The 14,393-nt window shown below is 47.7% G+C and overlaps 1 protein-coding gene across 1 annotated transcript; it reads right to left on the bottom strand.

The window, feature by feature from the left end:
• Window positions 1-2,229: 2,229 nt before the first annotated feature.
• Window positions 2,230-8,767, bottom strand: LOC104913960 (T-box transcription factor TBX4-like). The gene is made up of 4 exons (XM_019621990.1): window positions 8,692-8,767; window positions 8,087-8,206; window positions 6,472-6,619; window positions 2,230-2,928 (listed from the first exon to the last, which is right to left on the bottom strand). The coding sequence occupies exons 2-4, from the start codon at window positions 8,200-8,202 to the stop codon at window positions 2,779-2,781; spliced, it is 414 nt and encodes a 137-aa protein (XP_019477535.1). The 5' UTR covers window positions 8,203-8,206; window positions 8,692-8,767; the 3' UTR covers window positions 2,230-2,778.
• Window positions 8,768-14,393: the final 5,626 nt, after the last annotated feature.

The raw sequence follows: 14,393 nt of genomic DNA on the forward strand, positions 1-14,393 counted from the left end.
AAAAGTATGTGTTTTTCTTTCATCTGCCGCTAAGAAAAAGCTTCAACCAGAAGGTTTTCTGCAGGTTGTGCAGCAGACCCCAGGGGTACCCCTGCAGGTGAGACACGGCTGGAGAACGGTGAGGAGGGGCTGTGGGCATTCAGCCCCACCCCGTTCAGCCAGGGCACAGCACTGGGCTCTGCCAAGGCACGCAGTGGCTGTGCCTCATTGTTCTGCCACAAGAATGGCTGTGCCCACATGTGACAAAGTAGTTTTAAGAAATGGATTTTCTTCTAAGGAATGGGATGGGTTTTAAGAAAAGCCTCTATTCCTCTCTCTGGACAAAGAAAAAATTATTTGCTTCTGATTTCTTCAATACACCACTCTTCAGCCTCTTCCCACTCCCAAACCATCTTCCAGCTGTCCACATCCTGGCTGTTCCTGGGGCTGGATTGTCCCCATCATAGCCAACACCCTGAGCAGCCACAGGACACATTCAGCCCAATGGAGATATGGAATCAACAGGGAATGCTGCACAGGTTGTGTCTGCAAGAGGTGATGGAGAGATGGGTGAATGGATGGGTGTGTGGACAGGTGGATTGGAGATGTGGATGGATGAATAGAAGGATAGATGGAAGGGTCAATGAACAGATGGATGCACAGACAGATGGATAGATGGAAAAACAGATGGACTGATGCACAGAAGGACCGAAGAATGGATAGACAAAACCACAATTTGCATTACTTTACACAAAGTGTGGATTTGGCCCATTTTAAATGAAAAATAGTAAGAAAGATAAGTTTGCCTCGAGATCAACTGGACATGCACAGTCCCACAGTGCTGCACCCCAGCTGGACAGGAGGCACTGCTGAGGGCTCGTGCTCCCCACGTCCCTCCATCCGGCCACACGGATCTGCCCACAGTAGCCGGCTGCATTATATACCACTTAAACACAATTTTTATTGTCGACATTTTCCAGACAACCCTCCTTGCTCCCCAAGAGAGAGAATGAGGAATTTTTGGCATTTTATCAGCTTTGCATCACGTCTCCGAAGCACTTTGTGGCTGCTGATACTCAGGCTGTAGAGCTGAGAGGGTCGGCTCAGGTTTTGGGTTGCAGCTTTTGCTGTGCTTTCATGTGGCTGCCTCTCGTAAAACAGCCGAGATGAGCAACGCCAGAAGGCTCAGGCTCATAAGAAAGGGCACGTCAATTTTCAATAATTAAGGGCTGATAAATATGGGTTGTCTGGAGCAGAAGCTGAGGGGTGCTGAGCTTTGCTCACCTCCTGTCCCCAGCTGCCCGGGTCTGGCAAGGCAACGTGTGGCTCCAAATCAGAGCAAGTGAACGGCAGAACAAGAAACCTCAGATTTCCAACGGGTGGATGAGCAGCCTGTTTCCTACCTCCTCTCCAAAACAGTACCCTCTAGGGCATAAAGATTCCTTTAACAATCCTTTTTTTGGCCTGAGCCTTTTCCAGCACCAACACAAACTGGAAGAAGCCTTTGGAAGGATTGTTGACAGATGCTCGTGGTTACATCCATGGCTACAAATCCTCCCAGAGGTTCACTTTGAGCTGCTTGATATTTGTGGGGGGAAAACACCAAAACGGCCTAATCTAACCTACTGCAGTGTGCTTTTGGCCCTTGCCCCAGGGTGAAATACTCAGCACTTTGTGCCAGGTGCAGGATGCAAGCATTGGGTTGACCTGTCCACTGCCTCTATTCCCACCAACAACATTCTGGAAAGCAAGAAGCGCACACACATCCTGCTTGCTCGCCATTGGTTTAAGCACCGTGCACTCAAAGCCCCTGAAAATCATTCAAAAAATCCTCCCAGGCCTCAGCTGTAAACCTCGGCGCCTGCGCGATTGGAAGGCCAATAATTTGGGATAAATACTTTTAAAGGCTGCTGTGGAAAACCGGTCGCTGGCTAAAAATACACAAAACAAATGTAAATTCCACTGCAGTGACGAACATCAGTGGAAAGATTAACTTAAAGAATTGTGTCAAAAAATGAGAGGCATTTTAATTGATGGGACAGAGCTCGGCTGCTCAGAACTCAGATTTGGGATCAGCATTGCCTCTGTGCCCCACTGATGGCCACAGATGGCCCTGAGTCCAGGCACACAGATATGGGATTTTCCACCCCCTTGTCTGACTCCTTTGTGGTGATCACACTGTTGGCAGCTGGAACTTTAAGTGTAATATAGTTCTTTTCTCTTTTTTTTTTTTTTAATTATTTTTTTCCCCCCTTTTTTTTGGCACTCCCCACTCAAGAGCAAATGTCAAAAAATGGTGTCATTCGCTCCTTCCATTTAATGTCAGCTTGGAAAACACTGCGTGAGCATCTCAGTGTCTCAGCCTGCAGGGTCTGAGTTTGCCACATTGCAGGATGAGGCCTGAAGGGTCAGAGCTGGGCACGTCCCCATCACAATCCCCAAAATCAGCAGTAAAATGTATTTACTTCCATATGAAATTTGGGGAGTTGATTTAAGAGCACTCCCTGCTTCTCCAAGGTATCAAATATCATATGATGCAGTGGTTGCCATGGCAACTGCCTTTTTTTATATTGAATAGTAAATGGCTACGAAAAAGCCACATAATTTTATAGCTGCTCCCAGGGGATCACATCATAACTAATATAAAATCTCTCATTTTTGTACATTTTTCTGCTTCTTTCTTCCTTCCCTCTATTCTTTTTAGACTGAAGCACCCAGCCCCATGCCTGGGGGTTGCATCCTACCCCTGATAACACAAACAGCCCCAACCAAATGCTATGTGCAACCTCCACAGCTCCATCACCACCTGCCCCAACCCTCCATATTCCCTTCTGGCCCCAGGACACTGCTGTAGGAGCAGAACCCAGAGCTGTGCTGGAGGAGCCGCCCCACACCGAGCACATCCTGGCAGTCTGCACAATGGGGAATGGAGGGGAATGCTGGAAAATCCTGGGGGGAAGGAAAAAAAAAAAGAAAAATACCAACATGAGCTCGGACAAATTGTTCCCTACACGAGGGCCACTGCTGCAATATTTCTTGCTTTCTTTCCTTCTTAGGTGCCTAACGTCAACTGAAATGGGCAGTGGTGTTTCCTGAGTTCTTGACACAGAGGTGCTGGGGAGGGGAACAAATACTGTGCCCCATGACCATGGAGACGTGTGCCATGACCTCAGCACAGCACTGCTCCTTGGTGTAGGAACAGAACAAAGCCGCCAGCACAAAGCTCTCTGCTGGATGTCACCGTTCAACCGTAAGACAACTGGAAGATGTCACCTAAAATTGATGGGTTATAAGAAAGGCAATACCATCTCTTGAGTATTCTAGCTGAGCCCTTCCTCATGCCAGTCCCCTAAAAACTGACTTCAAACTTATTCAAAAAAAAAATGCAACCTTTTTGTCTGTTTTAAACGGATGGAGAAAGGAGGCACTGTGCCAATGGGTGGTGGCACAAGGCACACATCTGGCCTGGTCACAAGGCGTGGAGCAAGAAAGTGACAAATCCTAAATTGAATTTGGGGTTTTGTAAGATTAAGAGGGGACATGAACCTAAATGGCCTGGGTGTTCCTGGCAAGCAAAGGGAAAGATGATGAAATTGAAAGGAAAAAAAAAAAATGAGAAGGAAACCCCGAGTGATAATCAAATAAAACCAAGGATAAATAATATATATAAAAAAAAAAACACCATATAAAGGGAAGTAACAAAAACTCATCAAAATTAAAGAGTAAACTCAGAAAACAGATGTTTGGGGCCAAGAAAAATCAAAAATATCACTCAAAACGTCAGCAGAAGTGATAGATCACCCCTAACACTCCGCAGCCTTAAGCCTTGGGAGATTACATCTCCAAAACCAAACCAGCACTGTGATGGGTAGCAGGAACAGAGCCCTGCAGTGACTCAGAGGTCCCAGGGAGTGGGGCAGGTGCAGCAGCAGTGTGCTGGGGGAGTGAAACTAAACCTCAGCTGTCACCTGTGCCGATCTCCACTTCTAATCTGTTTCCTTGTCTGTTTTTCCAGAGGAATATTTTTTATATATTCTGTAAAGAGCGTAATTTCCAACCAACGTGAGTCTGTCCACAGCCTGCCAGAAATAGCCATGCAATGCAGTCACCCTTACCCAGCTGGCCCAGGAGATGGGCTAAGCCCAGGGCAGGGGCTGCATCTCAGAGGGGCTCCCACCACCACCACCGAGGACCAAACCTCAATGCTCTGCGTTCACACTGATGCTGCACTGTGTGTGCAAAACCAAAAGAAGTGACTTCTCTGTCAGAGTGCTGCCACTGTGAGCAGCTCCAGCAACACCTCATAGCAAGAGGTGAAGGAAAACCCAACCAGAAAGACAAAAGCAAAGGAACTCAGGTCCCTGCAACGATCACCCCCTGGCCATAAGGGCCATCTCACAGGCACTCTCCACTTTGTTGTTTACATATTTGAAACCTCTGGAGAAAGTGGGATTCCATTCATTGGCATTTATCACTGTGGAAGCATTTGTTGCGACTCGCTTAGTTTTTCCCCAAGCTAACCCCTGACAGACACCAGCATCCTGCATCCCTTCCAGCAAGCGGTTGTTTCTGTGATGTAACGATGGCTCAAACAGCTGAGGGCTCCAATAGCACGTGGCAGGGCACAGCCTGCTTCCCCAGGGAGGAGGGATGCTCATCCTGTGCCCAGGAGCACTGCGAGCAGCAAATGCCACCATATCTCCATGTCCCCATGCCTACCAGAAAGTCACACCGACAGTCACCCAAGGCTCTATGCATGCACACATTGCTTTGCAAAACATGAGCACCAAGATTTTGCACAGATCATTGGTGTCTCAGTGCTCTCTTTAGCATCAGACCGACCTCTAAAGCTGAGCATCCCACTGACTGCTGATTTCTTAATCCATTCTCAACTTAATTCCTCAGCCTGATGTGAAAGGAACATTTCATGGCTGGAAAATCCCCCACCCCACAGACACTGCATGAGGACACATGTTCCCTCTGCTCCTGCAGCTCACCCATGGGAGTTTGCAGGCAGATCACAGTGCTCTGCTCTTCATTTCTTCTTGAAAATACAATTTCTTTTCTATTCCTTCCTGACAAACTGCACAGAGCTGTGCCATTATGCACAACACCCGAGCAGGGCACAGCTCATGGAACATGGGCTGCTGCCCATGCCCTGCAGTGCTGCCCCAGCCCAGCCCAGCCCGGAGCTGTGGGTTTTGAGGTTTGGAGGAAATCAATGACAAAAGGAAGCAGGCAGCCAGCAGTGCTGGAGCACGAGAAGCAAACAAACCGTGTGGCTTTCCACACTTGTTTGCTTTAGGCAGCTTCAAGAGAAGGGCTGTGATGGATTCCTAGAAAGGAGAAGCTGTGATTTAGCATAGCACAGTGCCCTGTGCAGGAGTGGGATGGAGGCGGCAGCAGCACCACAGATTGCAGTGTTTCCAGCCCTAAATCTTCACCCTGAGCAGGTGCTGAGCCCAGGTTGTTCAAAGCAAATTGCTCATTGAGCGTCCTCGAGAGGAACTGTCAGAGAAGTGCCTGAACCCTGTGCAAAATGAGCTCCATCCATGCCATGGTGAGGCTCCGTGGGAGGACAGAGTGCTGCCAGAAGGAGGAGAAAGGCTCTTTCCCACTCGAACGCAGCGTTAAAATTGCAGTTAAGTAATGACACAGTTGGGAGAAGCAACCATTTAGTGTTGCAAAAGCAACACCACACATCCTGTTTGTTTTACAGGCACACCAAACATCCTGTTTTATGGTTTACATTTTACAACATAAACAGCAATATATATTAAGCTGCGCTGCTAAGCAAGGGGAAAATGCAACGGGAGCGAAACTGCACAGCGAGCAGCACAGGGCGGCTGCACAAACCTCTCAGCTCTGCTTCCTCCTGCACAACTCTATGGGGCTGTTCCCATTTCACTGCCATGGTGCTTTCACCCTTAAAGATGAGTGAAGGATGGGGGGCAGCCATGATTGATAACATCAGCACGGAGCCTTTGGGGTCAGCAGACAGGGCAGGGCTGGCACAGCAGCACCAGGACATGCATAGATGGCTTTGGGAGTGGGAAATTCACAGAAAGCTGTGTGCACAGAGAAAATTCTGGGCTCTATTTCCCTTTCTCCAGCCACTGAGGTTGGTTTGTTTCTATGTGACTTTCAGCCAGGACGGTGGAAGACATCAGGTATGTTGTTTAACACACTGAGGTCAATAAGTGTCCATTTCCCACTTCTGCATTTGCCATAAACATGAATTGATATATTCCAAATGAAATACTCCATTTTTTATAGGGCCACCAAAGCCAGCCTGGAGAAAAACAAGTTATTTCTGCAAGCTGCAGGAACAATGGCTGGGCTGAAAACCCCACAGCATCCCCGGAACCACATCCTATTCAGCATCCCTGCATCCCACCCAGCACTGCATCCAGCATCCATCCCTACATCCCACCCAGCATGCTCATTACGGGCCCAACCCAAAGGATTGCCCTCAAAGAACTTTTCTCTTACATGCCCGAAGGGATCCAGGTGGTTGTTGGTGAGCTTCAGCTTCTGGAAGGACACGAGCTGCCGCATCCAGTGCGCTCCAGTGGCAGGTGAGTCAGGGTGCACATACAGCCGGCCTGGCATGGCTGGCTCTGCCTTCCCAGCCACCATCCTGCAAGCACAGTGATCACATTGCAGCACAGTCTGCCCCACAGAAAGCACCTGCCATTGACCTCCCCTTGCAAACCACAGTGCAGCCATGTCCCGGGTCTCCAAGAGGCTCCCACTGCCCATGAGATCTCTTTGTCCCAGTGTCACAGCTGGCAGAGCTGAACCACCATCTCCTTGGGTCATTGTGCTGACATTAGCTGAGGAGGACACCTTGCTTGGGTTCTTTGGAGGCTGGCCAGGATGAAGCCTTCCAAGGCCATCCAGCAGACAGCACTTCTCAGTGTCAGCTCCTATGGGATAGGGCTGGGTGCTGTGCACCCGCATCCCCCCTTTCCCACATATCCAACCCTCCACCACCATTCATGGATGTGAAACCTCACTGCGATGCATCGCTTCATGGCAGCTCCCCCATTACTGTGTATTGTTCTCTTCTCATAAAACACCAATAAAAGCATTATGACCAAAAACAACAGAGACTTTCCAGCAGCAATAAAATGAAAAGGGGAAACAGCTCTAGGGCTGGCAAAAGCTAAATTAAACAAAGTTAACAACTATCCATCATCCAGGGCTTAATGGTTAAAGCACAAAGTGGGCTGCGTGCTCCATCTACTCCTCTTACCCAAAGGCACTGCAGGACAAAAGGGAGTAGAAAAGAAATTTTTGAAATCTAGAGCAGCCCTAATGTGCAAGTGAATTACTGCAGCTTTATAGGATGTTGCTGTTCCCATTGAAATGAGTGTGAAGTTTTCCATGCCTTGTCCTGACTTTCTGCTTACTGCTGCATGGTGAAAAGATGAGCACAGCCCATTCTCAGTGAGGGAGGCTGCTGGGCGTTGTTCTGGGGAAAAAAAAAGGGAAAAAAACACGCTCCCTTTGTCAGAAAGCAAAACTCCATCTGCCTCTGGGGTAAGCAACTTTACTGTCAAAGACACAGCAAAGGGAGGGAATTACAAAAGAAGGAGAAACTCTGGTGGAAGAACACTGAATGAAAAGGAAAGAGGCAGTGGGTGGGAGAGCTGTTCCCCCACATTACATAGCTCATCCCCAAGTGCAAAATATTGCTGCTGGAGAAAAAAAAAAAGTGCAACTTTTCTTATTTCCCATGGATCCATGATTTTAAGGCCCAAATGTACCATTGGGTCACCCCTTCCAGCCCCTGGCACACACAGGCTGCAGGCTCACCCTCATATGCCTGCACAAGGCCAAGCAAACTATGACATCTCCTCTGATATGACCTCCTGTCCTTTGGAGATGGATGATCCACATCTACGAGCAAGCAATCCCTTGCCTTCTCCAGAATACTCTATTTAATTTTTTTTGCTTTGACTTTCAGCCACTGATGATCATTGGGTGTATGGCTGCTCTGTACCAGAGCTCTAGGACACCAGCATCACCCACGGGCAGTGGAAACATCCATCCACCTACAATTCATAACGAAAGGAAAGCAAACACGAGAATGTCCTCTTACCATTTATTGTCACAGAATTTGTACCGGTGGTCATCGGCTGGGACGATGTCAATCAACAGGATGTACTTGGTCTTGGGATTCATTCCAGTCACCTTGACCTTGTAGCTCGGAAACATCCTCCTTAGGAAAAGCAAAGGGTTAGCATGTGAAGGAGCAGCCCAAAGTAGATGGAAACACGGAGCAGTGCCCCAGAGGGCAGCTCCACCACCAGCACATGGGGGATCCAAGCTAGGACAAAGGAGCTACAAAGCAAACTGCTGTCTACACATTGCCAAAGTGAGCACTGCCCTTCTCCAAGCATGAGCTGTGCATGGGAACGGAGAGCTTCACTGCAGCCACTTGTTATTAAAGATATTGGTGTATATCTCACTTATCTAAGAAATCTTTACCAAAAAATACTATTTAATATCGCATTTTATCAGTATATATGTGACCCAATGGATCACATTTCTGACCCTTCAGAAATCTCCAGCACTGGTGTTTGCACAGCTAGGCACTTGTTACAATCAGAAAAATTAGCACAGTGGCAGGGCAATATAAAAACGTAACTACAAAGGGAGCGGTGCAGATAGGATGGAATGTCACAGGAAAGTAAATGTGCTCACCCATCTCTGAAGATCTCAGCTTGCAGAAAGGATTCCACAACGAAGGATCTCCAACCAGAGATCCTTCCCTGGTGCCAGTCAGCCCTTAAATGGGGTCTGAGAGAGGTGCAGCCAGGTTTCACCCCTTCAGTCTCAGCTGAATTGCCTTCAGCTGTGCTCCCAGGGCTGACTGGATCCTTTCCCCAGGAGATCAATCAGTGGTTCAGGCCATGACTCTACAGTTCCCATACAGCACTTCACATCCTCTGAGCCGCTGTTCTCTTGGCTCCATAATGGCAATCTCCTCCTCACCCAGTTAAAAAACAGAACACACCAACCAAGTCAACGGGGCAAACCAGCTCACCATGCTCTTCCATCAGTTGGCCAAGGCAGCTGCCAAACGGGCTGTGACGTCTCCTTGCCATCAGCACAAGGGGAGGGGAGATGAAAATGTTTCCATGCTGGGATCATTGATTGTTCCAATTAAGCCCTAATGTCACTGCTCCACTGGAGGCCCTCCTGCCACTCCCTTGGTCCAGCAGCACCATTTTGTAGCAGCGTGGGGAGAAGGCAACAAAATGGGCCCTGTTTGAAATCATCTCAATCGACTCTTTTACATGCCCTGCATAAATTCCAGATGTTTACCATGTAATTAGCCGGGACTAAAAAGGGGTGGTTTACCAATGTCCGTATTTGATTTTCATTCATAAACTCTGCGCTCCTCTTAACCTTGCCCTCATACAGGTAAGCACCTGTATAAATACAGTAGGACATTTCAATTTGTGAATACACAGCCCAATTCACACATTGAAAAAAATTGTGTAAGGAATCCAATCTGAATGCCAAGCTTTTTTTTTTTTTTAAATAAAAAAAAAGGCCTTAAAATTACATTTAAAAAATGAAACCAAAAAGAGGAGGAAACGGATTAAAAAACCAGCAAAAGGGAACGATGCGGTCTGATGGTCGCTGCATCATACCCGGATTTTATAACATCGAGCTTCTGATTTTCTTTCTTTTCCTCAATCATTTTGTTTACCGACGTACATCCAAGCTGCTAAAGTAGCCGGACTGATATATTGTAAATGTTAAGTGCTTTTTTAATGGCGTTTAAAATTAAGCTTCGGCATATGGAGTTCATACAGCATGGACATGCCTGAGTTTATAATGTTCTTTCGTATAGCCCTCTAAAATAAATACAAAGAGCCAAAGTACTACTATAATATATACAGCCGGAATTCTTTAAGGATAACAAATGGGGACCCGCATCTGATGGGAGGTGTTGCTTAACTTGCGCGCCGCTCGCTATCTCATGGTGGTAGCGTTGGGCTCAGCCGTCAGCAGCCGCCGCCACGTTTGCCAACTCCCCACATTCTTTTCCAGGAAAACACGGGGTAGGTTTTAGTAATTTGGCTGCTCGTGACCATTTCATCATTATTATTAGCTGCTGCGTTTTGGCCTTTAAAAAATATATATATGCAACTAGTGCGCCGTCCAGGGACTTGTCAGTTTAATTTTCTTAATGAAAACATATTTCTCAACCCCTTGGCAGGGGCTGGTTTTGTAAATACATCCTTGCAATAGGATACAAACACGGGCTGTGCGTTGCTGGTGGGGAGGCATGGCAAAGCGGAGCGCCGCGTCCAACTCAAAGCCGTCACAGAGTTTTGCTTAGGAATAAAAATACGCGGAGCACCGAACCCCTGTGGCTCCGTGCGGCTCCCGGCGAGCGCTGGGACACAGCCAGCATCTGCCTGCCCAATTCATGGCTCCGGGCAGGAACTCCCCTGTGGATGGGCGTTCTCGCAGAGGATGGGGCATGTTGGCCAACTTTCCCCGACAATAGCTCACTTGATCATTGAGAGTGGCCAAGAGCTCCACCGCGTGCTTTGCTGCACTTTCTGCTGCCAAGATTGGTTATGAAAATGGTAAATTTGGGGTTTCTGGGGAGCTCGGTCAGGTTCTGTGCTGGGTATGCTGCAAAGGGTGAACCCAACATCACAAAGAGCTTCAGCCATTGCCTGTTTCACCTTCGGTTTGGATCCAAAGCCCTGGGATGTAATGTCCCAGCTTGCAGCAAGCCCCCAGCATATGCAAGTGCCACCACTATCCCAAAACGCTGAGTTTTTTCCCCTTTATGCCCTTTTTTTGGGAGGACCAACACAGGCATGACCTTGCACAACCACCCAGCAAGAGATGGGTTGGAAGACCCCAATTTTGGACACATCCAAATGCCTCTTCTCCCCATCCCCTACCCCTCCCAGTGCAGAAGGAACCATGCAAGACACACCTTGAGGGGCTCCTGAACCCCTCTGTTGGACATCAGGACATATGGGGACATTTCTGTGTCCCACAGGCAGGGCTCTGGCATAGCTTCGGTGCAGATGAAATGTACCAAAAACAGCAAAAGCCAGGAAGATAAACAAGCAGCATGATTCCAGAGCCCTCCCAAGCTTCAAAGATGATGTGCTGGTGAATTATTTGTTCTGATAATGAAGCAGTCACTGCTTAGCTAAGTTTATGCTAGGCACATTTTATCTCTATGTGATATTCACAAATTGTTTTAAAATGAACTGTTAGAATAAGCATCTCTTGTTTATTTATTTATTCTATTGCTACCCAATCCCCTCAGCCATGCAGCAGTTACTGACATGGAGCCAAGGCTCCTATTATGTTCAAACAAAATTTAATTAATGTGTAATTGGTTGGTTGGATTTGGATCAGAGCAATAAGAGGAAAGATTTGCTTTCATTATTTGGGGCAGCAATTCCTTTCTGGCTCACGGGCATCTGACCCATATCTCAATCCAGGGCGGTGTAAAGCACTGGGATATGGGGACAGGGAACAGGGGATGGCAGCCCTGCGAAGCCCAAACCGTGTCCTGCCAAGGGCTGAGTCAGTGCCCTCTGAAGCACATGGGAACACAGGGACTGGAGCTCTCCCTGTGCCCTGTGCTGGCACTGATACTGCCAAGGCTCCCTTTTCTTTGGGGTAAAAATGTGCCAAAGTCCTTCAGCTGTTCAGAAGGTGAAGACTTGTTTCCAACAGCACTTCCAGCAGGATGAAGGTTTTCAAGGACAGGCGGTGATTTTGCAGTCCTCGGTTTTGGGGTGGGCAAGAAAAGTGCAGGGATTGGGTGCCCAGACATTTCAGCACAGCCCTATCTGGGAAGGGATCCCTATGGCACATTGGGGTGTGAAACAATCCGAAAAACAAAAAAATCATTCAACATCTTGGCCAATGTGCTGAAGGCTGCCTTCTCAGAAATGGGCAGAGATGCCTCCAGCCATGCTCCTAAAGCACCAGTGCAGACTGCACACCCAAAACCCCAAGAACTTGGCCCAAAATTCCCCATCAGAATTGGTGCCTATGGATGTTACTGCTCGTCTTCATGCTTAGGAGAAAAAGGAATGGTGCGTGGAGGCCCCAAGAACCACGTTCTCATTCTGATGAACTTTCCTCTTTTTCCTAATTTCCCTTCTTCTGACAAATATTTCTTCCATTGACTTCACGCATCTTTAAAAATAATATTCTCCAGGGCAGATTAAAACAAATTTGGAGATGTCAGCTGTTTCTTTTAGGCTTTTAAATGGCATTTCCTTTTTGATAGATTCTTGCTTTCAGAAAATACTTTAAAGAGATCAAAGAGTTTTCCAACAGGGTCCCATTTTCCCAGTGTCTCCTAACCTCAGTCCCTTATTTCTCTTATCACCCACGCCACTCCGCTATGACGCTCTGTATACAAAGTAAGAGCAGTTAACTTTGAAGTGCTGGATTAGCCCATGCCAGATCCTTGCCTCAGAATAACAAACAATACAGGTTCAACAGGAGTTCTCATCAGTAGTTCATTTTTCAGCCCCAAATTCACTGTCACTAACACAAGCAACATTGAACTCTCAGTCTATGGGCAGATAGGAGAGATTTATCTGGTGGCAGGACCATGACCTAGTGATGAGGAGGTCAGACAGTTAAGGGATTTTTATATTTTGGGATGGCGAGGCTTTATTTTATTCTTTTTTTTTTTTCCCCCTCTTTCTGGCATTCAATTTTTAAATAAAACATTGTTTCTCACGTACTTGAGGACTTGGTTAACTGCAGGGCTGCGTCCGTGGCTGAGGAACATGTCCTCCCCTGCGTGGGTGTCGAGGTGGTGCTGGGACCTCCATCCCCTGCTCCGTGCATGGCCAAACCCCACAGCCAACCCGGGGAAGGCTTTGGGAACGGGCGTAGCTCTGAGCATCCCAAGGCTTCGTGAGCCCAACAGCGAGCATCGCAGGATGAAAAATAAAATCCCATCCCTGCCCTGCCCAGTGTGCCAGAGCTCCGTCCCTTTGCCAAAGCTGTCAACATCGTTAGCAGCGCAGCCAACAGCACAGCAGTGATGTCCATTCCCCCCAAGCAGGACTTTGCCCTAAGAGGGTAATTCCGGGACCCCAAATGTAGTGCTGAGCAGCTCAAACATTCCTGAAATATCCGCTTTATTTCCAAGTTTTAAGTTGATGGCGCACATTCCAGCGCTCAGCTCGGATATTAAGGTTTGCTTTTGGATCAAAAACCTTCAGGAGAGATTCTTGTAGCTGCCTCAGAAGGTTCTGGACAAAAGTTTCCCTTTAATTGTAATGAGAACTGGGCATCCACATGCCCTACGGAGCCATGGAAAATTTAACTTTTAAGGGATTATTCGCAGAGGAAAGCGGCACCAGCTCAGCCAAAGCAGTTATACTTCTTCAGACCTTGATGTCCTAAAAACTACTTTTATTTTGGTTTACTAAAGTTGATTAGGAACAGATTTTTTTCTTTTTAAAACTGAAACGAGCCACTTTTAAAATGAAACCTGAACATCTGAAGGGGGGGTGCGTCTTTTCCACACATGCAAACCACTTTATTGAGTCTTTTTTTTTTCCTGCATGGTATTTTCCTACATATGCCTCTCAGAACCTGCTACCATAGTGCTGAGGCTGTCCCTATAACACCCCCAGAGCTCAGGGTCAGCATCTCCGTCCCCATTCATTGTAGGGGAGTTGGATTGAGTGACCTTTTAGGGTTCCTTCCAACTCAAACGATTCTATGATCTCCTGCTCCCATCCCTGAGCAGGTGGTGCTGCTATGTAAGAACGACCTATTTTTCTTCTTGGTCAGCTGCTGTTTATGAGAGGTTTGCCATAGGCTGCATCAAACTCTTTGTCCCTGGCAATATTTGGATAGAAACTGCAGAGCTACAGAGATTGGCACCTGGAAACCCCAGCGAACGGCCAAAACTAAATGAAGGCTGGCAGAAAGGAGAGCCCCGAGTGCATACGGGAACATTCACTTCCTGCAAAAACAACGCTTGGAAGGCGAGATCGAGCACAGAATTAGGAGACACAGCGAGTTTTGCCGCGAGGTTAAAAAACAACACCAGCACCAACAACAGCAATTGTTCAGTTAAACGAAGTCACATTGGGAAAGAGGAGTTAGAGCGAAGTATCCCATGTGCTCCCTGCCCTGAACAGCCATACCCATACAACCGGGGCAGCCCCCTCACCGCCGAGCCCCTGCAAAGCCCCGCACGTAGCACCGTGCTGCTGCGAGGACCCCGGTGCTCCGCTCCACGCCGCAACCCCGCGTGTCCCCTTTAGCCCCTTTCAGCTCGATTTCGTTCGTTCGTTCGTCTGAACGCAACAGCCTGGAAAACTCTTTTCAGGAGGATTTGGGGATATTCGTATCCTATAGAAACAAAGGGAACG

This window comes from Meleagris gallopavo, chromosome 21 (assembly GCF_000146605.3).
Source record: "Meleagris gallopavo isolate NT-WF06-2002-E0010 breed Aviagen turkey brand Nicholas breeding stock chromosome 21, Turkey_5.1, whole genome shotgun sequence".
Lineage (NCBI taxonomy): Eukaryota > Metazoa > Chordata > Aves > Galliformes > Phasianidae > Meleagris > Meleagris gallopavo.